At 27.2% G+C, this 24803-nt stretch overlaps 5 protein-coding genes across 5 annotated transcripts; 3 read left to right on the top strand and 2 right to left on the bottom strand.

The window, feature by feature from the left end:
- Positions 1-8513: 8513 nt before the first annotated feature.
- Positions 8514-9941, bottom strand: GO595_004807 (molecular chaperone DnaJ; the record flags this gene model as incomplete). Its single annotated transcript, XM_067917980.1, has 1 exon — positions 8514-9941. The coding sequence occupies one exon, from the start codon at positions 9939-9941 to the stop codon at positions 8514-8516; it is 1428 nt and encodes a 475-aa protein (XP_067775060.1).
- Positions 9942-10559: 618 nt separating this feature from the next.
- Positions 10560-11591, top strand: GO595_004806 (TBC1 domain protein; the record flags this gene model as incomplete). The annotated part of the gene is made up of 1 exon (XM_067917979.1): positions 10560-11591. One exon carries the CDS (start codon positions 10560-10562, stop codon positions 11589-11591), a length of 1032 nt encoding a protein of 343 aa, XP_067775059.1.
- Positions 11592-12229: 638 nt separating this feature from the next.
- On the top strand, positions 12230-13369 carry GO595_004805 (uncharacterized protein; the record flags this gene model as incomplete). Its single annotated transcript, XM_067917978.1, has 1 exon — positions 12230-13369. The coding sequence occupies one exon, from the start codon at positions 12230-12232 to the stop codon at positions 13367-13369; it is 1140 nt and encodes a 379-aa protein (XP_067775058.1).
- A 3841-nt stretch (positions 13370-17210) lies between these two features.
- Positions 17211-18455, top strand: GO595_004804 (saposin-like protein 1; the record flags this gene model as incomplete). Its single annotated transcript, XM_067917976.1, has 1 exon — positions 17211-18455. The coding sequence occupies one exon, from the start codon at positions 17211-17213 to the stop codon at positions 18453-18455; it is 1245 nt and encodes a 414-aa protein (XP_067775057.1).
- A 2788-nt stretch (positions 18456-21243) lies between these two features.
- GO595_004803 (ribonuclease Z) lies at positions 21244-21999 on the bottom strand (the record flags this gene model as incomplete). The annotated part of the gene is made up of 1 exon (XM_067917975.1): positions 21244-21999. The coding sequence occupies one exon, from the start codon at positions 21997-21999 to the stop codon at positions 21244-21246; it is 756 nt and encodes a 251-aa protein (XP_067775056.1).
- Positions 22000-24803: the final 2804 nt, after the last annotated feature.

Below are 24803 nucleotides of genomic sequence, written 5' to 3'. Positions count from 1 at the left end.
TCGGGCATAGGTTCTATCAGATTACTTATCAGCTCTTGTGTAATACTTTCCCATACTGCAATTATGCATGAAATTAAGTCTTCTTTTGTTTTGGGTTGTAATTCGGATACTCTTCGTTTCATTATAGACCATAGATTTTCGATAAGATTTAAGTCAGGAGACATTGAAGGCCAATCCTCCTATATATTGACATAATTCCATGGTCTTAAATGAAGTGTGCGCAGAAGCTCCATCCTGCATTAAAACCCACCCATTTTTATAAATGCTGTTCATTGCAGGAATCAAACAAGATACATCAATAAGATCATCAATATTTGTTAAAAAGTCAACAGTTTCACGTTTTATTATTATGAGATTTGTTTCGTATCGTTTTGATATTCCGCTGAACACAAGAACTTTCTCAGGGAACTTTTTTTCATGAACCTCGACCTCTATGCAATGTTCTCCCCTTTTCTATATAACGGTCGGTAATCTTCTCCAAGCCAAAAGTAGTTCACATCAGTAAATATCACATTGTCCCAATTAGTATTATGTTGAATATGCTTTAAGCAGAAATTTAATCTTGCAATTTTTTGCTGCTGCGTTAGAATGAAAGTCCTTATAGGTGGTAAAAATTTGTACCCTAATTCCTGCCGAATTTGTCTAACAAGCGTTGCTGAAACATTTTCGAAACATTTATAATTATCTTTAATAATTTTCGAAATATGTTCATTGGACATTCTCCTGTTTCTTTTGGTAGCACTATCGATATATTCCACTAGGTCAGACGTCTTTTTTGTTGGGGTTCCAATTTTGCCTTCGAGCGAAAATAATTTTCCAGAATTCCATAAATTTCGGTATTTCTTAATTGTTTTATTATCAACATTTGTTATACGCTGTATTTCCATATCGCTTAATCCCTGCATCACAAATAAAATAACCTTTGTTCTTTTTTCCATTAGATGTGATAAGTAACTTGTCATTTTAAACTTTGAACGTTCACCTATATCGTTGGTAAACCTATCGGTCGCGACCACTTTATATTTAATTTTAAAGGAACAATATCTTAAATTTTAGTCTGTAGAAGTTATTTTAATTTATGAATTTTGCTGTACTTAGTATGTATTTGATTATATTGAAATTAAAAAAAATCGTATTTGCGAATTTTGCGAGAAATTGAGTTTTATTTCTGTATTGAAAAGTAGTCAAATGTCTGTCTTTTACCCTCGTTTTTGTTAGTAAATTTCACTTTTTGTATATTCCCACTTTTCAAATCAGTTTTTTATCGTTGCGTGTCAGCACTGAACATTTGTAAGTTTTGAATGAAAAGAAACAAAACCAATCCATCTGAACTAGATTTTTCATTTCTTCATAATAAATATAAAGAGACAGAGTTTTATCAAAAAACATTAGAAAAGGACATATGCAATTATCAGTTTAATTCTTCTGTTCAATTTTATATTGCAACTACAGCACCTCAATTTTGCGAGTCACCTCATGATGTTTTTCGTTCAGCTATTCGTTTGTCAACCTTTCACACAATGGAAAAACAATTATTTGCTTATAGCGAAAATATGAATTTATGTAAAAAGAATGCAATTTTTCATAGTAAGCATAGACGCAAAATCAAGTCAAGTCATTATATAATTGAATCACCCACTCCATTTAAAAGTTTTATTTCAGATCTTAAAACCAAGGAACCACCTAAGCTTTCAATTGATGAAATCAAAAGGTGTTTGGAGTGCGATGACTATTCCGATCTAAAGAAATTCAGTGAATCACAAATTGACATACCTATTTCTTATGATTTTTCTCAACAAATTTCTTCAATAGAAACAAAACACTCCGTTTTTAGGCAGTGTGCATGTAGTAGTAATACACATTTATTTATTATAAATGACGAAAATAACTTAAAGGTCTATAAAATATATAATGGATTAATTTTAGGTAAACCAAAAAAGTGTAATTTAAAAAATTTAGAAGTAAATAAAAACACAATTATGTTTTGTTCTGTTTTCGATTTATACATTAAAACGGAATCAAATACATATAAAATTCCATTATCAACATTCGAAGGCGATAATATTTCTTCATTTGATACAATAAACGATTTCGAAGATAATATTGGTGGTTGTTCAGATGGATCAAGTTATATATTATTTGGTAAAAATGGATCAATTACATTTAGTAATGAAAAAATAACAGTAAAATATGATTTCCCATATGAAAAATATAATGTAAATCCCAATAATTTAACAAAAGATCTTATTTATTTAATAAATGGAACAACAATATCTATTATTAATAATGAGTATAAAAATAATATAATTACTTCTTTATTAGATGGATCAAACGCAACACAACAACAATTATTTAAGGAAATAAATGGTGAAATAGAAGCAGCAACAATAAATTCATATCATGAAGCGATTTTTATCATAACAAATGTTGATGGAAAACATATAATTTCTTCTTATCCTTGTAAAGGTGCTGTGAATTTTTTATTAAATGATTCATATTTCAAGAAAAATGTAAATGAATCATTTGATAATATACTTTATTCAAAACTTATAAATTTATCTTTTACACGTTTAATTCCTGAAGAACTTAAATTTAAAAGTGATAACCAATTAAAAGAATTTGTATCTTTTATCAAAAAAAAGAAACTAGGAAATGAACTTTTAAAACCACTTTTAATTCTTATAGATTTAAACTTATCAAATTATCGTTGTAAAGAAGCAGCAGAAAATATTAAAATGTTTTTAATTGATAAATATGAAAATAATTCTTCTAATGAAGAATTAAACATTTTAATTATTGGAGTGATTATGAATAACGTTGATTTATTTTTTTCTGAAACATATGATTTTGTGTTTTTCTTTTTTAATATAATTTCAAAGAAAAATGAAAATATTTGTTCTTATTTTTTGGATTGGTGTCTTCGTCAATTATGGCATTCATCATTGTCATCTAAACTTATAATTGATTCTGATCTATTAGAAATTTTATATGATAGACAAGATTGGGATAAATTACCGATTAAAATAAACTCTTGGTTATTTGATTTTGTTCTTATTTGTCAAGGAAATTTAATTGATTCTGCTGTAGAAGTTATTGAAAAGGATCCAATGGACATTAATAACTCCGATATTATTGATAATATATGTAAATATATTAAAGAGCTTTATCAAAGATTTAATAATTTCTTAAGTAATAGTAAAATAGATTTTAATAGTATAATCTTTGAATTATTTTTGAATTTTGTTTCTCTTGCAGCACCATTACTTTCTTCATCAAAAATTAAACATGAATTAACAAGTGAAATTTCCAAAAATATTTTAAAAAAATTTCACGAAGAAACAAAAAAATTTGATGAAAATTTAATTGTTATTTTATATTATTTAATGATTTATACCAATGCTATATCCAATTTAATTAATGGTGGTGATACTTACCAATGTGAAATAGATTATTCATGGTTAATTAAAACGAATTATGAAAAATATAATATTCGTGAAAATTTTAAAATGATTAAAAATGATGATTTAAAAGGTGAAAATAAATTTAAAGAATTGGAGAATTTTGACAATTTTATTGAAGTACGAACAAATGAAAAAATATATCAATTTATTCAAGATGAATCTAATGAATTTTTTAGAAATAATTTCCCAAATTTATTAATAATAAATAATCCATGGATTAAGAAACTTCTTATTTCTGTAATATTACATCAAACAAATCTTTTCGATAAATTTCAAAATGAAATCTCTAATAATAAAATAACAGAAGAAATGCGAGACATTATTAAATGGGTAACATCTGAAAGTAGTCAATACAATAAACTTAAACAAAAAAATGAAATAGATAAAGATATAAATAAAGATATAAACAAAGTTAAGCAGCTTATATATAACATGATATTATTAATTGAACTTAATCCAGCATTTGATCTTATAAAAAATCCGGGAAATTTAGGATACTATTTAGAAAATATTAAATTATTTATTTGGAATAATGATCCAATGTTATTCTTAGATGTATTAAAAATATTACCACAAAGAATTAATGATATAATATATGGTCTTAAAAATTTTGAATATATTTTTGCTGAATCTAAAAATTTTCTATTCTTAAAATTTGTAATAAATGGAATAGCAAAAACTAATTCATACCAAAGACTTGATTATTTATTATCAATAAAACGTTTTAATGATGAAGAATCTTCTATATTAGCAGGTTTTATACATACTTTAAATGATTCAGTTCATGATATTAATTTCTTTACAAGTTTAGAAGCTTTATTTACAATCCTTAGCACGTGTAAAAGTTTATCTGAATTAGCAAATGAAACATTATCGGATTTAAAGAAAAATATTAATGAAAATGCTCCTATGTTATATACAAGTATAGGCTTATCAATTAATATAAATAAAATTTTAGAAGAAATTTATGATAAAAAACAATATAAAACTTTTAGTACTATGAATATTAAATTTTCAGATGAAGCATATGCTAATTGTGATTCCAAAATTCTTGATAAAATTTTTGATATTAATGATTGGCATCTAAATAAAACTTTGATTAATATTATTTTTGGAATATTAAAGAATAAAAATTTAATTCTAAATGATTATTTACATAAAATCAAAGATAAAGATCCAAAAATGATTAAATTTTATTATGTTTCGCCCTCATTTTCATCAATTATAAAAGGATTTAGAAGTTTATTAAATCAAAGCATTCAAGTTAAACAAGATGTTTTTAAAAAATCTTCAATTAAAGATATTATATTTTCGTTTGCAATAATTGCTGCAGATTTAACAGAACATGAAGATTTATTCGCATTTAGAAATGAAGAAGGAAATTGGTTATTTGCTAAACAATTTATATTAAAATGTGTAAAAGTTCCATTTACTCCATATAATCAACCTGTACCTTTAGCAGATACAAATATATATGAAACAATTCAAGAGGAAGAACTTAACTTAGAAAACGCTTTAAGTTTTGATGAAATTTGTTCATTTTGGGATGTTTGCATGAATACAAATAATAAATATTTAAATAAGTTATATATATTAACATTAATTCGTTATATCAATGAGGGTAAAGCAGATATTAATAAAATTAAAGATTTAAGTAAAATTATTCAAGATGCAAAACCATTTACAAATTATTATACATATTATTTTAAAGAACATATTCTAAAAACTATAATAAACCAAAAAAAATTGGAAAGCAGTGAACGCATGGCTAGAATTGATCAAAATAATTGGTGTCATTTGTTTCCAATAGATGTTACAAAATATAAAAGTTTCGCATTAAATATTTCGTGGTATGGTAAAGGTTATATTATACTTAGAAATAAAAGTTTGATTTATGTTCAGATACCATCAGGTGTAATATGTGGAACTGAAAATAATATCAAAATTCATGAATCTACTCTTAAATATGAATCTACTCTTAATATTAAATATGAATCTCAATTAAAATATATTTATATTAATGATCATAAATTTTATGCTGATAAAAATACTATAATTGAATTTATTATTGATTCTTATGATCATTTTAAATTTAAATTTACTAGTAAAGAAATAAATGAAGGAAATCAAGAAACAAATGAAAACTCGAATCAAATTAATTTTGTAAATGATCAAAATATAAATAGAGAAGAATATAATTCTTTATATTGTTCAGTAGCTAATGATTTAAAAATTGATTTTACAAAACAATTTGGTTTCTCAACAAATGTAATACCAATATTGCAAAATTATATTGAATCCGAAATGTGTAATCAATTAAAAAGTGTTTTAATAGCATTATTGATTATATATAATAATGAATATGTAAATGAAACAATAAATTTATCATTTATAAGATCCGCTGTTGTATCACTTATTGATAATCCTATCATTAAAATTGATAAGTTTTCATATAATCTCGATTTAGGGTTTTTCAAACATTGTTCTGAAAGAATACTTCAAAATAAATATTTCCAAATTATATTTTTAGCAACTAATAAACTTATTAAGTCAAAAGAATTTATGGATTCACTTGGAAATGAACTTGTAAAAATGGCCGGTGATTATAAGTATCAAAATCTTTATTATAAAAGTGATTTAATATATGTATCAAATAAAGAATTAAATAATTATAAAGAAAAAGAAAGTGATTATGTAATACAATTTACTGATTCAAAAGGAATAATTGAAATGGACAAAAGCGGAAATTGGATAATTAATACGCCAATAGAATTTCTCTTTTTGTTATGGATTTTTATTGAAAATTGTTCGACTTCAGAACAACGTATTAATGCTAAACTTGCTTTAATTGATTGTTGGATAATGAATTCACCAATGATAAAGGAATTTCTTCCTGATTTTCTTTCATATATGGAAAAGAAATTAGATTTCACGCCAAATGATTTCAATCAAACATATTTTGAACATTTAGAATATCTTTCAATGAAAAATCCAAATAATTTACAAATAAAATTATTTTTTGAAATAGAAAAAGAAAGAAAAACTAATAAAAATAATTATTTTGATGTAATTAAAGAAAATGTAAAATCGAAATTACACACACAATATTCGAATATTTTATTTAATATAATTCATTTAATGAGACATTATGACAATTTAGAGAATTTTCCAAATCAATTCTTTGATTCAATTTATGAATATATTATTAAAAACAAAAAGTATAAGTTATGTAAAGAAGATGAATATCCATATAAAATCATAAATAACCAAGTAAAAATTACTAATAGAACAAAATCAGATGTTTTGCTTCGAGTAACATTTAATAATTCAAATGATATTAAAGAAATCACTGAATATACTTTGGGACCAAATACAAAAATTAAAGTTAGTTATGATTCAACTAAAACAAAAAATATTCATATTACAGCGTTTAAAATTTTAGATTATAAAGAAAAAGATTTAAACAAAGAAAATTGCAGAGAAAATTTTGCAATAAAATGGGAAGATCAACACACAAATGAATTTCTTTCACATATTTCATCATTTAATTTTATGAAAGAAGATTTTAACTCATTTAAATTTAATGCATTCGAAATGAAGAAATTAATAAATGAATTTGGAATTATTACTGTTCAATGTAAAGCAGTTTGTATATATCTTATTAACTATTTATTTGTTAAATTACATAATAAAGAAATTGTCAATAATGAAATGTTAAGAATAATAAAAGAAAATTCACATTTAATACAATACGAAAATCGAAAATTCGATATATTCCAAATTAAAGAGTCAGGGCCAATATTAATGGGTTTTCTCCGAAATAAAATAGTTTTTGATGCAAATAAAGCCATGGATTATGAGAAGGGGAAATCGAATAATATTAAAGATAGTATGATATATCAATTTTCAAAAACAATAAAACATTATGAAATAAGATATCAATTTCCAACATGGGTTATTCGATTTACAAATGAACCTGTTTTTGACACAGGAGGAGCAACACGTCAAACAGTAATGATGGCAGCAAATTCATTTATAAATCTTAAAACAGGTTTATGCATAAAATCGCCAAATAATTTTGAAGAAAATAATTTGGATATAATTCCTTTTTCTACAAAATTTAATAAAGATATCGAAAATATGTATTATGGATTCGGAATTATTTTGGGTTCAATGATTCGAATGTCGTCACCACAAATTATTCACTTTCCAAATTTTGTTTGGAAATATTTAGCTGGAAAACCTATAACAAAAGATGATATATATGAAAATGACACTAGATTAAAAGATAAAATAGAAGATATGAAAAATAATGATGAAGAAACTTATTATTGGAAATATGATGATTGGAATGGCATTTCGAAACCAATTGATGGGTTACCAAGTGATAAACCAATCGAAAAAGAATTCATTGAATTATATGAACGAATTGTTATTAATTTAAGAATTAAATCTATTGAAAAATGTCTTAAAATAATTCGCAATGGTTTTTGGATGAATCAAAAAATTGATAGTAATGAGAAAATTTCTTTTATGAGCGGTGGTTTACTTAAAAATTTGTGTTATGCGGAATTAATTGATAAAGAAAAAGTTATTAATAATTTGAGATTTACTAAAAGAAATGAAAAATTAGAGAAATTATTTATTGAGATTTTAAACGGATTTGATCAAGAAATGTTACGAAATTTCTTCATTTTTACTGCTGCACAACCTTCACAACCTTCATATATCGATGTTGAATTCGAAGATAATAATGATAAGTTGCCGCATGCTTCTACTTGTACAAATACAATATATGTACCAATTTATGAAACAAAAGAAGAAATGGAAGAAAAGTTAAAATATGCAATAACACATGGTATAGAAATGAACATTGAGGGAGATGAGCATCCTCAGCGCTCCGTTTAAACATAAAAGGAAATTTCATATTGAATTAGTAAAAGATAACATTAATAATAATATTTAAAAATGCAAAAACAATATTTTATTGATTAGATGAAAAATTCTTTTATTATAAAGCTTTATAGAACAATTATTTTTATGGAAAGTTTATTATGCAGAAATAAATCGCAAAAGGAGATACAACAACAAAAACAACAAAATCGAGAATGGGAACTCCATCTCCACGCCGAAGCTTTGAATTTTTTCGAACAGATTTTTAGGTTTAATTTTCTTAGCGTATTTTAACAACAAATCACTTATATCCCTAAATGTCCAATCTGCTTTTTTGGACAAATCTTTCGTATTTATTTTTCCATTGTTAAAACTTTTAATTTCATTTTCTAAATTTTCTATTTTTATATTTTTATATTTCATTTTCCCACTACTTATCAGTGCCCAATTTTCATTACCAAATTGTTTCGCAAAAGATGATTCCTTCTTAACATGCATTAAAGGAATTGTATTAAACTTTGCGAATTTTTTAGTTATATTTTTATTTATGTCACCAATATATATTAAACAAATATCTTTACAAAGCTCATTAAACATATTATAACTTAAATCTAAAAATAATGGGTTCGAAAGTTTGGTAAGTTTCGAATATTTATGCGTTGAAACTCGGACACCTCCACGAATGATATAATTTGCTGGAAATTCTGTGATCTTTAATGATCGAATTGCTTTGATATAATCATCGATTAATACAGCAAATTTACAATGCGTGTATATGGATGAAAGTCGCTTAAATTCCATACTTGGCTCATTGCCACGTTCGACACTAATTACACATGTATAACGCTCATTCGTTTTGAGCCATTTACGGAGCGATGAATATTTATCAAATACTTTATAGTCAGGATTCCAACAATTAATCATCCATTTAATAAATGATTCACGTGAGCGAATGTTTCCACTAACACGTGAGAGAATACTGCCATCATTATTAAGCTTAAGATAAACAAAACGTGGGGCTGACCGAACTTTAAAATTAACGGCAAATCGTGGATCTGCAAACGCATTGTTATGAACAAATGTGGTCACTTTTTCAAATTCGTCTGCAATGCTTTCAAAAAATTGCGCATAACGAGGAGTGTTAAAAGGATCACGGCTATTGTAAATAAAGACAAAAAATTCACCGGATTCCTTGAGATATGTTAAATAATTATCGAAATTGATCTCTTGAGTTTTCATCTCGACTGATTGAGATTGATGAAAACCAAAATGGAAAAATTGATTGAATATATCTTCGGCTGAACCTTGATATCCTGGTTGTGAGGGATCTTCTGCAACAGATCCGGTTTGATCATATATTCGACGACGTTCTGGATCATGAAGAAGTTCATATGCATCATTAGCATGTACCCAAATTTTTTCCGCATTTTCTTCTTTGCTGATGTCTGGATGATATTTTTTTGTGATATCACGAAATGCTTTACGAATTTCTTCGTCTGTTGCTGTGCGCTTAACACCAAGAATTTCATATGGATTTTCTCCCGGCTTTAATGTGGAGCTTATTAATGTTAGAAATAATAAAAACATCCCAGAATTTCTATTTGGTCAAGTAAAAGCTATCGTAATTCCGATCAATTAACCAAAATCCAAGCGTACGTCAAGCATATTTAAAGCTCATTAACCATAAAAAGACTCATAAATACTTGCAAAATGAAGCTTTAAAATATTGAACAGATTCATGAAATTAAATTTTAAAAAAACAGGTAAATACCAGTTTCCTATAGCTGCTACTAAGGTAAGCTCACTAATTTAGTTCTATACACTAAATCATTTTTTCTTTTTACCAGAGATCTATCAGAATATCTTGAAAAAAACTTATCAAAAAAAGTTAATAAAATAGGCAACAAACATCATTTAAACACTTTCTTTTAAGTACCACTCTTGCTATGCCATATATACAAAGTTGTAGTGATTGCAAATAATTCCATTGAAGTGTATGAAGTATAAATTTAACAAAACATTCCTTATGCAACTTTAGTGAATAAATTAAGTGCTAATGATGTTATTTCCTCACCTATAAAACGGGTGGGTTTTCTAGAATGGGTTATCTAAACGGCTCTTGTAATTTGTGAGTAAAACGATGAATATTCGCACAAAATTTCTTATTTGCAATTTCTGACTTTAAACGTTTTTTCTGGGTTGGTTATGGCAACACCAAACATGCCAAATGTCATCCAAAGGGTTATTGACCCACACAACCCAACTGGTGAAGTTAATCTTGAGTTACTAATTGACTTGTCCAAACAAGGAATTCCAAATAATGATCAAGTATCCAGATTTTTTTTTTGGGAACTTGTTTTAAGAATTATCCCAAAAGACCGTTCGAGATGGGAATATGTCGTAACTTCAAAAAGCACATTATATTGGAGTTGGGTTGAAAAATATTTTTCAAATTTTCAAGATTGGATTGATCTTCCAATAGAAAAGGCTGAAGTTAAAAGAAAATCATTTGGATTATCTAGTGACGACATTATGTCTGAAATCCATGGTGATTTAACGCGAATGCCAAACTCTCAATATCTTGAATTCGGGTTTCCACTCAATGAATTTTCTCAACACATCAGAAGGATTGAACGTATTCTTTATATATTTTCTTGTCTTAATTCCACTTATTCATACACACAAGGATTCAATGAAATAGTTATTCCAATTTATTATGTATCAATGACAGCCAACAGACTCATGGGCAAGAATGACAATGATGGCGAATTCCATGCATTTTATATCTTTCAAAACCTTATTATCGGAGCTGGTTTGGGAGATATATTCTTACTTACACAAAACTTGGATTCAATTGTTTCTAAGTTTCATCTGATCGAGACAATGTGCCAAATTGCGGATGGCTCTCTTTACAAGCGCCTCTTTAAGAGTGATAAACCATTAGTTCCAGCACAATTTGCATTTTCTTGGATATCACTTCTTTTTGCACAAAACTTCACATTACAAAATTTGCTGATTGTATGGGATAGAATACTTATAAAAGAATTTAACGTGATAGAATTTGCTATGGCAATAGCTGTGGCCCAATTAATTGAATCAAAACAAAATCTTATGAACGCTAAAAATTCCAACAAGCTACTGAATGACGTTCAAAATATTCGTGATTTGGACCCTCCAACCATTCTTGCAAGAGCTGAAGATGTTTGGGATCAGTACAACTCCAGCTTACAAACTTGAGTATCAAATAACCGTTTTTTGGACTCAAAAATAACGGTTTTAACGTTCTCTATATTTCATATGCTTTGTAAAACTTTCTTTCTGTTTCTTTCTTTTTTTATAGAAAAAGAAATACAAAAAAAAAAAAAAAAAAAAACAAAAACGAAAACGAAATAAATTTATTAATATTGTTTAAATTTTTTTTTTTCTTATATTAAACTGTGATTTTTGTTAATTTTAAGGTAACATATTTGTACCATTTTATTTTTCAATATAAATTTTATTATCATATTTTACTACATTTTATGTGCAATATCAATCTTTAAAAAATAATCAAATCAATATGAACAGTAACAAGTTTTTAAGGATTTTAAAAAATGTTATTCCAATTTTTAAAAGATATTAAAACCATATTCAAATGAAATGGGCTGATAACAGGATAAGAAATCTTATGTTTAATATTTTACTGATTTCTAGTTCAATGAACTTCAAAGTTTTATTTAAAAGTGTCGTGTATTCCCATCAGAAAAGACGATCAAATCGTATTGAATTCAGAATAAATGGTTTACAAAAATAACGTACAAATAATGACGAAGAGAATTCAAGTAAAAAATGACCCAAATGATATAAAAAGCATTGTAGAACGTCTAATAGCAGGAATGCCTCTTTCAAGGGTAAGGGAAGAACTTCATCCAAAATTATTGATCCCCTTATCGGCTAAGAAAAATGAAGCCATTGTAACTGGGAATACTTCCATTGTAAAAAGAATTCAAGCACTTATGAAAGATCTTAATCTTCAACCTGGAAAACCACAAAGATCCCGCCAAATTTCTCAACAGCCAACAAAGCGTTCCATATCTATCAAAGAACCAACACCCACCAATAAAAATGACACTGAAATCGATCTCCTTGTTGATGAACTCATTGAAGGTCGTGATATCAATACAGTTGATCCCAAAGATATGAACAAAATCATAAACAATCTCAAACAACGAAAAGAAGAAACTATTTCAGAAGGTGATTACCAACTTACGCAGCACCTTGAGAATCTCATACAAGATGCCAATACTTGTATTTATAATAGTACATATCATTCAATACAAGATTCCAAACTTTCCAATCTTAAATCGCAATTAATGGAAGCCCAATCCGACTTCAAAGCAGCTGACGAATATTGGGCAGGTATGGAGGAAGAGTTTACAAATGAATATAATACGGCATTAAATTCCCTTAAACAACAACAGAAACAACAGCTCGAAGATTTCGATAATTCATTTCCCGACGTCTTACCTGCAAACTATAGAAAGGTTAGTATTCATGTTCTTCAACTCCGTGAACAAGAACGTCATCTTGTGCTATCAAAAAGATATGAGGAAGCTATTCCATTCAGAGAAAGAGCCGACAAATTAGAAAACGAAGAACTTGAACAACAAAGAAAAAGATTTTTAAAAGATTTTAATACTCAAAGAAAACAATTAGTAGAAGCACAAAGACAACAAATGCAATGCTTCGATAGGAACTGGGAACGAAAATGGGGAAAATTCGAAAAGGAAAAATCGCATGAAATTTCAGTATTGAAAAAAACAATTGCAAACTTCGAAAGAAGAATAAAAAGTTTGGAGGCGGAAACAGAAGCAACTACAGCACCACCATCACCAAGAGATCCGTATTTGAAATCGCCAAGAAGAATGGTGAGACAATCACCAGCACCTGTAGCAAATACAAGAGTAAGAACAGTGGCAGCTTCTCGTGTGTCACCAACTAAAAAACCTATAGTTCGGCGCGTAACAACAAAATAATATGTAAAAATGTGTTTTTAGTGAAATCGCGTTTGTTTTGTTTTGCACAAGAACCACTTTTGAGTATACTATTCAAAGATTGTTATTAAATTATCGGCTGGTCGGACGATAGGAATGAGATGTTTTGGGTTGCTTTTATTACAACCCAACTCATTCATTTGAAACACAATGGAAATGGGACAAAATGTACTAAAATTGATCCATGTTCATATATGAAGTTTCCTTCAAATTCAACAAAATATAAAATTATTGATGATTTCGATTCAAATGAAAAAATTGCTTCCTTTTGTAATTTTGTTTCAAATTGTAGCAATGCTCTAAAGGGTGTTATAATTATTGGACAAAATCAAACAATATCATTCAGGCATAATCATCATCAATTCAATTTTACAAATATTAATCATATAGAAATCATAAATTTTACAATAGCAGATGCTGATGAACCAATTTTTGTTGTTAAAAATTCTTCTTTAATTTTTGATAATTTATCATTTCATCATTCGTCACAATTATTTCTCACATTTAATTCCACATTATCTTTTTATAACTGTGCCTTTAAGTATCTTTTAGTAAAATATAATCCAATTTTCAATATAACTAATTCCAAATTTATTTTTAATCAAACTAATTTTGATTCAGTTTCACAATTTCCAAATTCAGGAACATCATTTTTCACTATGTCTCAATCATACATTAATCTAAACTCCGTAAATATTTCTTCAAATTATTACCAAATGCCATTTTTTCATCTCATCAATTCATCATTTTTAATTCAGCATTCATTTATAACAGAAAATTGTGGAAATTATTTAATATCCGCTTTAGATCATTCACAAATATATAATTATAATTGCACATATATTTCGAATTCTTGTTCACTTCTTTACTCTATAAATGAAACAAATTGTTTCTTCTTTAACATAACACTTCGTAAAAATTGTATATCTATTCCAATAATTAGTATAATAAATTCAACTTTTCGAGTTAATCAATCTTTTTTTACATCTAATTCATGCGGGAAACTTTTAGAAGTTAACACTTCTAAAGTTTCAATTTATTCTTCGAATTTTTATGGAAATGTTTCACCTAAAGATATCATTCAATCAACAAATAATTACATTGATATACATAACACTTTATTCATAAATAATACATCAATATATGGTTCATCATTTAATGACTTTCATTCTAATATATCTTTTGAAGAAATTTCTATAATTTCATCAAAATCAAGAATTTGCGGTGCTGCAATTTCATTACAAAATTCGAATTTTATAGTTAAGAATTCTCTATTTAAGAAAACAAATTCTTTGATTAATGGAGCTTCTATTTGTGCTAATGAATGTTTTTTAGATATAGAAAACACTATTTTTGATGATAATTATGCAATGTATGAATATTCGATATCAACAAATAATACTAAAAATCACTTCAAAAATATTACGTTCACTAATGAAATGAAAAATGAAATTTCTTCAAATTTGTTTGGAGATTGTGTAAGTTGTGTATTTTTAAAACAAGCGGAAAACATTACCGTTGATGAAATATATGAAGAAATAGAAGAAACATATGAATTAAAGTACCTAATAATATTATTAATGTTAATAATTTTAATGTTTTTGATTTTCTTTAGGAAAAAATTAATGAAAATCTTTGTAGCTATCAGAAAAGGCAAGAAAAATATAAATTGATTTTATTGATGCAACAACAGAAGTAACAAAGGGCGAATAGTTTCGGATTCATTGGATAGAAAAGTCGTTCTAAATCATACTTTCTTTTAAAGATTGACCCTCCTATCTTGACTTCAAGTGAATAAATAAATTTAATATTATTATTTTATCATGCAAAATTAAAATGTATGTACTTATGATTAATGTTTATTAATTTCTTTTTGGTGATGAGAAAAATTTGACATTTTGACGGTTCGGAAAAAATACATCGAAAAAATAGTTAAAAAAAATATTGTTGCATTCGTGTAAAAGTTTGTAATTCAATATCTCTTCCGCATAGATAAAAAATACAAAAATATTGTAAACCTATGATCAGTCAAAAGAGTTGGTTTATCAACGAATCATGCCATCCTAAAAATATCCCATAATAGATACAAATAGAACTTGTTGAGTAAAGAATTAATGCAAAAGTTAAATCAGGTTATTCAGCACAATAAGTAACACGTCATTAAATGAATAAATATCAAAATAAATTTTTTTTACTAAGCGAAATTCCATTCCAAATAAAGGGATTATTTAATTCTGATATAATTTTTCATATCATAAAATTAGATGCATTATTCATTAAGTATTTGTAATATGATAAATTAATCTCTAATCTTTGATTTTAAAAATGTTTAAAATATTTCAATTTATTGTCAAAATTATTTATTCATTATAATTGTAAAGTGGTTTTCCAACGATAGAATCGAATGAATTAGAAATCATCGGATTTATATTCAAAAACTGTAGTGTTTGGGAAACCTTTCTGCAACCACCTCATTTTATGTATTTGTTCAGTGTAATGCCTTATATTACATTTTTTTAAAGAAAATACAAAGCGATAAAGAAGAGAATAAAAAACTGAATTGGATACATTACTATCTATCAAGCAAATAATTTAAATATTTATTTTCACTTTTTTTGAAGAAGTTGACAGATCAAAAGAAATGAAACAAATCAAACCCAGAATATTTGATGTATTTTCATGTTTCCTTCTACATAAAAACACAAGAATCATATTTTCTCTCAAAGGAAATAGATTGATCATAATTTTGTTCAACCAAAAATTGTTAAAATATAACAATTCCATTTTCAAATCATTTTATGTCAGGTAGAAAAATTGATGAAATAATTGGATATCCTGAAATTTGAGCTAATTCCAAAGTATTATCATATTACACCAACTTGGGAAAATTAAACAAATTTCGGTAGTCGAGAAATTAATGTTTTCGAAAATTGCAATACACAATGAAACACTTGTAACTCACGGATTAGAACCAGCACCCTTAAAACATATTAAACAAAACTGTCCAAGATCTTCAAGGTTAACATTTCATGAAATTATACATTCAATAGCATCAATTGTAGCCCTTACAAAATAACATGAGTTTGGTGTTATACTAACAGATATATGTAATAACAATGGTGTTGATGATTGTCCTTATTTTATGAAATCATTAACTGTTTTATGTGTTTTGATGCTCCAACAACTTCTGGTAAGAAAATATTTAACATTTCATCAAAATTTTCTGTGTTTAGTATTTGTAATAATGCTACCATTGATATTTATCGATAACGTAATGTTGGTGGTGATTGAGCTTATGTTGTAGTATTTAAGGTTTTAAGTAACACAATTGTGACTGAAGGATTTGAGGATGGGCACCAATGCAAAAGGGCGCGAAATTAACTTTTTGTGAGAAAAATTTGTTTTTGAATAAATTCAAACTTCAAATAACGCTTTCATGAAAATTTTCACGATTTTTTTCAAACGTTTATAATCACATTTTTCATTCAATATTTTCTATGAGGTTTTTTAACTCCTTGTCAAAAGACGTTAAACTATTTCTCCTTTGAAATTCTCCTTTGATTTCAAATATAAAAATCTCCAAAAACTATAAAAAGCAACTACATTCAAACATGGTACAAGAAACATATACAATACATAGTGATATTAATATTAATGAATTCATTATTTAAAGATTATATTGCAGAATATTCTTTTTCGATCTTCAATTTGTTTGAGAAGTTTCGACCAATCCAAAAGATATCTACGATAGGCAGTCAGTTTGACATAGTTTTGTCAAACTGACAAGATTTGGGATAATTCAATGCGGTTGTCAAATTCATTCATGTTCGCTATTCTCCTTGTTCAATCATTGTCGAAACAACTTCCTAAAATCGAAATCCCACAGGGACTTTCTAATGCTGATGCTTGCTCAGTTTGCAAGACAGTTGTTTCAGCAATTCAATCCGCATTAAAGAATTCCAAGGTTCAATCATACGTCAAAAACGCAGCACTTAAAGCTTGCAACAAGTTATCTAACTCAGCTGCTAAGACACTTTGCAATTCAATCGTTAACAATTTCCTTGGAACAATCATGAACTTAGCTTCATCTGGTCTCGCCAAGGCTAACATCTGCCAACGCATCAAGCTTTGCGGTTCAAACGACGAAGAATATTATGTTGAAGAAGTTGGTGAAAATTCATATGCTACATGCGCCATCTGCCTTGCACAACAAATTGCCATCTACGGTTCAGTCTTAGGTCCAGTCATGGCCCTTAAGAAATGTCCAAGCATTTGCGCAAAGAACTCCGATGATGAAGTCGAAAACGGTGTTTTTGACACAGTTGGATGCTATGCTTCCTGCCTTGCTCAAATGATTTCTCAATATGGCCCAATTAATGGTCCAATCAATGCAGCCAAGCAATGCCCAAGCAGATGCTCAAATGGAGTTGAAGAAGAAAGCAATAATATCTTCGAATATAATGACTGTGTAAAGAAGTTCATTTACAAAGGATTCACAGCTGCTAATGAAAGCTGTTACTTCTTATATAATAGAAATGATGGTGATGAATCAGCTAATGGTGACGCTCAATGTGCTACATGTGTTGCTGCTCAAGTTGTTATCCATGGCCCAGTCTTAGGTCTAGGAGTTGCAGCAGTTCGTTGCAAGAACGTTTGCATTGGCTCAAATGATGAAGATGAAGAAGTAGAAGAAATCAGCACACTTGAAGGTATGGTTCAATACATGAAATGTTACAGTGAAATCGTTAGGAAGTATGGACCAGCTGGTATTCTTCGTGCTCCATCTGTTTGCAAGAAGTATACAACAGCCAATGACGACCTCGAAATCGAAATCCCAGCCGGAATTTCTAATGTTGATAGGTGCAATGTATGTAAGATCGTCGTCAAATGGGCTCAAAACGTCATCGACAAGTATCATGTTGACACATCAATCTGCAAGAAACTCCCATTAACTCAACTTCAGACACTCTGCACATCAATTATCGAAAAACGCCTTCCAACAATAATCGACTTAATCACCAAGAAGTATGATGCTGAAACAATTTGCAAGAAGGTTAAATTATGCTAAATAATGGGAAGGTAAAGAATTTTTTGGAATAGTTTTAAACTTTTTATCCTTATTTCCTTTTAGTTTTTGGAACATTTTAAAACTGTTTGACAAAAAGTGTGGAAATTGAGAATAACGATCAATAAACATTGAAACCTTACGATGTTTTGTCAGATTTATGTTTTTGAAAACGACATAAATTTTGTTAATTCATGTGATAACCAACAAAATACGTCCTTCAGAAATGGGTGCTCTTGAGCATCTGATTTTGTTGATGGATAAGTTCTTCGACTTAGTTCATTTTATAGAAAAGCGATCAAACTGTTTGCACACTTTCCGGCGGTTATCGGTACGATTTTCACTTTTTGAACTGAAACCGATCAAGTAAAATTTAGAAAAAGCGAATATTCACAAAATTCAATACTAAGTTATTGAGTAGTTTATTAGTTCAAGATGGACAAAAAGCAAACAGCAACAACAAGTCAGAAATCTCAAAACGAATGGGAAACACTTACAACGCTCAAAAACATAATCTTTGGTTTGAATATAGATAATTTTGCTCAATCATCAAATTTTATTATCAGCAAATTTTGTAAAGAATATCCAATGTCTTATGATATCACTATAAACCGAATGATATATACATCTCTTCTGATTAATAGTAATAATTTTGATATATATTTGAGATTATTACAAGAAATTGAAAAATATGAAGAAAATAATAAAATTAACACAAAAATAATAAATTTATTTGCTCAATTTTTACTTAAAGAAAACACACAAGAATCATTTTATTTACTTAATTACATGATTAATTATAATTTACTTGAATCAAAATTCATCAAAAATACATTTAATCCATTTTTTGTTCATATTAATCAAGATAAATTAGATAAATATAAGTATTTATTTGATCAAGAAAATATTGATTATGAAGAACTATCAAAGAATGATTTTGAACTTCATAAACAATTAATTAAAGAAGGAGTTAATCCAAATGAAATTGCTAAAATAATTCGAAATGATGAAATTGAAAAACTACAAGAAATATCGTCACAATCAAATTTTGATTTTAATCAAACAATTGAACCATCACTTTATGAAAGATATTCATTTATTAATCATAAAAATGTTACATTAATTGATTATGCAGCATTTTTTTCATCAGTTAAATGTTTTAAATATTTACTTATGAATCATGCAAGTGTCGAAAAAACAGGTAAATACGCTGTTGCAGGTGGAAATGAAGAAATCATTCATTTATGCGAACAATATCATCCATCATTTGAAGGTGCATATGAAACAGCAATTATGTTTCATCAAAATGAGATCTTTAAATATTTTTATGAAAATAAAATTGAAGATATTAATCAATTAAAAGAATTAGGAGAAAAATGCATTTCTTATTTTAATTATGAAATTTTTATATATTTAGAAAAAGAAGGAATGAAAATTAATGAAAATATCATTAATGAAGCAGTAAAAATTGGAAATATTTTTCTTGTAAAATATTTCCATAAAAATAATCAACTTCCAGTAAATACTTTAGTTTTTGCTTCATTTTCAGGAAATATTGAACTTGTTACATACATTTTAAAGCAAAAAGGAATTGATATTAATGCTGATGATATTTATTTGTTTTATTTAGTATTTATTATAATAATTTGATATTTCAAAATAATATTTGGAAATTATTAGAAGTGTTTGAAACAGCACTTATTTTGGCATCTTCAAAAGGTCATACAGAAATTGTTAAATTACTTCTTGAACAAGAAGGAATTGATATTAATGCAAAAGATATTTATTTGTTTTATTTAAAATTTATTATAATAATTTTATGTTTCATAATAATATTTGGAAATTATTTAAATTATTTTGGACAGCACTTATAAAAGCATCTTCAAAAGGTGATACAGAAATAGTTAAATTACTTCTTGAACAAGAAGGAATTGATATTAATGCAAAAGATATTTATTTGTTTTATTTAAAATTTATTATAATAATTTTATGTTTCATAATAATATTTGGAAATTATTTTAAATATTTGAAACAGCACTTATTTTGGCATCTTCAAAAGGTGATACAGAAATAGTTAAATTACTTCTTGAACAAGAAGGAATTGATATTAATGCAAAAGATATTTATTTGTTTTATTTAGGATTTATTTTAATAATTTTATGTTTCATAATAATATTTGGAAATTATTTAAATTATTTAGAACAGCACGAATGTATGCATATAGGGGAGGTCACAATGAAATTGTTAAATTACTTTTAGAATAGGGGCAAAAACTTGTAACTTTTTCCAAATTTGTTGCACTATTTACCAATTTTTCTTAAGGGCTGTCCTTGATAATGCTCTCCAAAACATTATTTTTCACTAATTTTAAAAATAAATAATAACAAAATTCAACCGAATATTATGTGTAAAATGATACATTGTAAATGTGTTAGAACAAAATATTACTCATGCAATGACATGTTAATAAATATATTAAGAAAAAAAAATTTGTATGAAACTATATATTAAATCTCAAATTATTAAACATAAAATAGAAACAGTTAAATTCTGATGGGTTTAATATTTAAAGTTTGAAGCTGTTGATTATATAGCCTTAAACATAAAGAAAAAGAAATTTCCTGACTTTTTATTTGGCTTTTTTATTTTGCCTCAAAAAAACCCAAAATTATGGAAAATGGCAATTTTGATTTTTGCTCAGTTTAAAGTAACAAACAAATGCTGTTCGAGTTGATTCAGGACAATTCTTTTCCCTTAAGGTGAGTGAAGTTTCGTTTACTACAAAGGATTGTTAAATATCGATTTCAAGATTATCTTTTGCAAAAACTAAATTCGGAATCATTTCATGTCCTTCTTTCTCAATTGACTCCAAATCACCATTAGGATTATGGTGTATTGCAATAACTTTTTCTGGTTTAACTTTATCAACAAATTGTTTCAATCCAAGTGTTGATGTATGACCTATATGTGGTGCAATTTCATGTTGGCTTTGGTTACAGTACATTTCATGAGCTAATACTTTGACACCAACAACATCTTTAATATATTCAGATTCTTCATTTGATGTTGTATCTGTTATATAAGCAAAAGAAATATCACTTCTTTCAACCCTATAGCCATAACAAGGATCTGTGTGATTTAATTTGAAATATGTAACCTTACATCCATTTGGAAGTTCAATTGGTTTGTTGTCTTCAAATGGAATGTACTCTATTTCAACATGAACTGGAAAATAAGGCCTTTCTAAAAGAGACTTTGCAGCATTTAAAATATCTTTTTCTGAATGAAAACGTATTTTTTCGATATGTCCAACTTCAAAGACTTCTAAAAGAACTGGTAACCCTGCGACATGATCAACATGTGAGTGAGAAAGGAAAATGTCAATTTCTTTTGTTCGAAGATTTTTCATCACCCTAAATAAACCAGATCCACAATCAAAAACAATTCCGAGTTCAGGTATCATATAGCATGCTGTGCGTCCTTTCTCACTATCATGAAAACCAAGTGTTCCTAAACATGCTAATTTTATGGTCGAAGAGCTTTCCATTTGGTCGGTTATGGAGAATTTGACTTCACATGTCAGCGACAAACGAACGATAGTTGAAAAATAGGTGGATTTATAAAATCTCACGATAGATTCATTACCAAATTTATATGGTATGTCGGAAATGTTATATGCATATTGAAAAACATAATCATTTTGGTTTTTATCTGATAGTTTTTGAGAAAAAGTACTTTTATAAAAAATCAAAAATTTTTACTTTACTTTATCAAGAGTAAAAAAAATCATCAAGAAATTTCGAGAAATATTGAATTTTTGAAAAACCTTTTCATCATTTCTTGAGATTTTTTCTTTAATATAAAAGAAAGAAGTGCTATTATTTCTTTAAATTAATAAGATATGAAGAAATTAATATAATACATTTTTCGACATAAAATTAAATTGAAACTATATTCCAAATATTTGAAGAAAACGAAATAAAATATACTTCACACAAGTGTCCATTTGAATATATGTGATAAATAAAATACTGAGATATGTTCGAAATTCTATTCTCAATGAATTTCAATTTTTCTCAAAACTTAAAAAAAAAAAATTGATCGAATAAAACCTATCACAGCTCTTCGCTTATATCGATTAATAGAATTTATTTATAAAAATATAAAAAATTTAAATTTTGTCTGCGTCTCCATATTAACTAAATATTTACAACAAAATCATCTTCTCTGAAATCTTTTGCAAAAGGATCTTCTTCAACATTTGATACATTAACAAAGTTATTTGTTGAAATGTCATAAGTATTATTACCAAAGTTTACGTTTTCATCAATTTCGCTTTCGAAAGTGCTTTGTTTCCTATTCCGAAGTTTTCCAGCCAAGATGACAACTATGATAATCATCACAATAATACCAACACTTACGCATACTCCGATTATGATTTCATTCGTTTTATTATTTTCATTATTATCTTCATTTGCATTTTGATTCAAAATCGTATAGAAACCTGTGTAATATGATAAATATAATGTATACTCAATAACTTCGTATTTATAATATATAAATATCGTTTCAACATAAGAATAAGTTGAATCAAACATATAAAGTGTAATAGTTTGTGAAAATGTCGATTTAGGAACTAATGTTTGCGATATTAATTGTGAGAAAACTATTGTTTCAACATATGTTGCTCCGAATTGATTTGATGATGTAAATGTATTTGTTATTATATTTGATCCTGTGAAAGTATTTAGATTAATATGTGCATTGGATTGAGAAAATGTATTCGATTTTGTAAATGTATTTGATTGAGAAAATGTGTTTGATTGCGTATATGAATTTGATTGAGAAAATGTATTCGATTTTGTAAAAGTATTTGATTTTGTAAATGTATTCGATTTAGTGAATGAATTCGATTTTGTAAATGTATTTGATTGAGAAAATGTATTCGATTTTGTAAATGTATTTGATTGAGAAAATGTGTTTGATTGCGTATATGAATTGGATTGTGAAAATGTATTTGATTTGGTGAATGAATTCGATTTTGTAAACGTATGCGTTGGCCATATGTATTGATCACATCCGGCAATTGATGAACCTTTGGATACCTCAAGTCCAAAAAACTCTGTGCCTTGATACAAATCTGAAGTCATAACATGTATTTCTAGCGAAGTACTAAATACATTTGAACCTGTTGGTGGCTCATATCCAGCGAAATAAATACACTTTAAATTATCACATTTGTCAAATGCATAAACTCCAATTGAAGTAACGCTTCTTCCAATTGTAACTGTACTTAAACTTGTGCAGTAATAAAATGCATACATAGCAATTGAAGTAACTAAATCTGGAATTATGATATTTGTTAATGATAAACATCTGCCAAAAGCATTTATCCCAAATGACTTAACATTTTTTCCAATTGTAACTGTTTCTAATTTAGTACATGAATAAAATACATAACCATTTATTGTGTTAACATTATTTCCGATAGTAATTGATTCTAAATTACTGCATTCATGAAATGAAAATTGTTCAATTTTAGTGATTGTTTCTGGAATTATGAAAGACGTAAAAGTTGAACATTGATAAAATGCATAAGCTCCAATTGTTGTAACAGAACTTGGTATTTCATATGTTTCACTAGTTATTCCTATTGGATAGCAAACAATTGTTGTCATATCTTTGTTAAAAAGAATTCCGCTATTTATATTAGAATAATGCATATTATCATCAGAAACTTCGAAAAATTGAAGTTTTGTACAACCTGCAAAAGCACCTGACCCAATAGATTCAACTGATTTTGGGATTGTAACATGAGTTAATGATGTACATATATAAAATGACGAGCTTCCTATTGTTTTTACATTTTCGCCAAACGTAAAACGTACAAAACCAGAACATGAAGAAAATGCAGAACTTTCAATTGTTGTAACTGATTCTGGAATAATGACATTTTTTAAAGACTTGCATAAATAAAATGCATGACCACCAATTATTATAACGGAATTTGGGATTTCATATGTTTCACTCGTTAGCCCTGCTGGATAACAAATGATTGTTGTCATATCTTTGCTGAAAAGAATTCCATTATCCCCATTAACATAATATTTATTTTCACTCGAAACTTCTATAAATTGAAGTCTTGTGCAGCCTGAAAAAGCACCTGATCCAAGTGTAACTGATTTTGGAACATAAATATTGGTGATTTGAAAACATGCTTGAAAAGCATTATCACCGATTGCTTTTACATTTTCGCTAAATGTAACACCTGTTAATTGGAAACATGATGAGAATGCTTTATCACCAATTGTTTCAACATTATTTCCTAAAGTTAAGGTTTGAAGGTTTGAA

Source organism: Histomonas meleagridis (genome assembly GCF_020186115.1).
Source record: "Histomonas meleagridis strain 2922-C6/04-10x chromosome Unknown contig_283, whole genome shotgun sequence".
NCBI lineage: Eukaryota > Parabasalia > Tritrichomonadida > Dientamoebidae > Histomonas > Histomonas meleagridis.
Note: the sequence above shows the minus strand (reverse complement) of the source record. Positions and strands in the feature narration are given on the sequence as shown.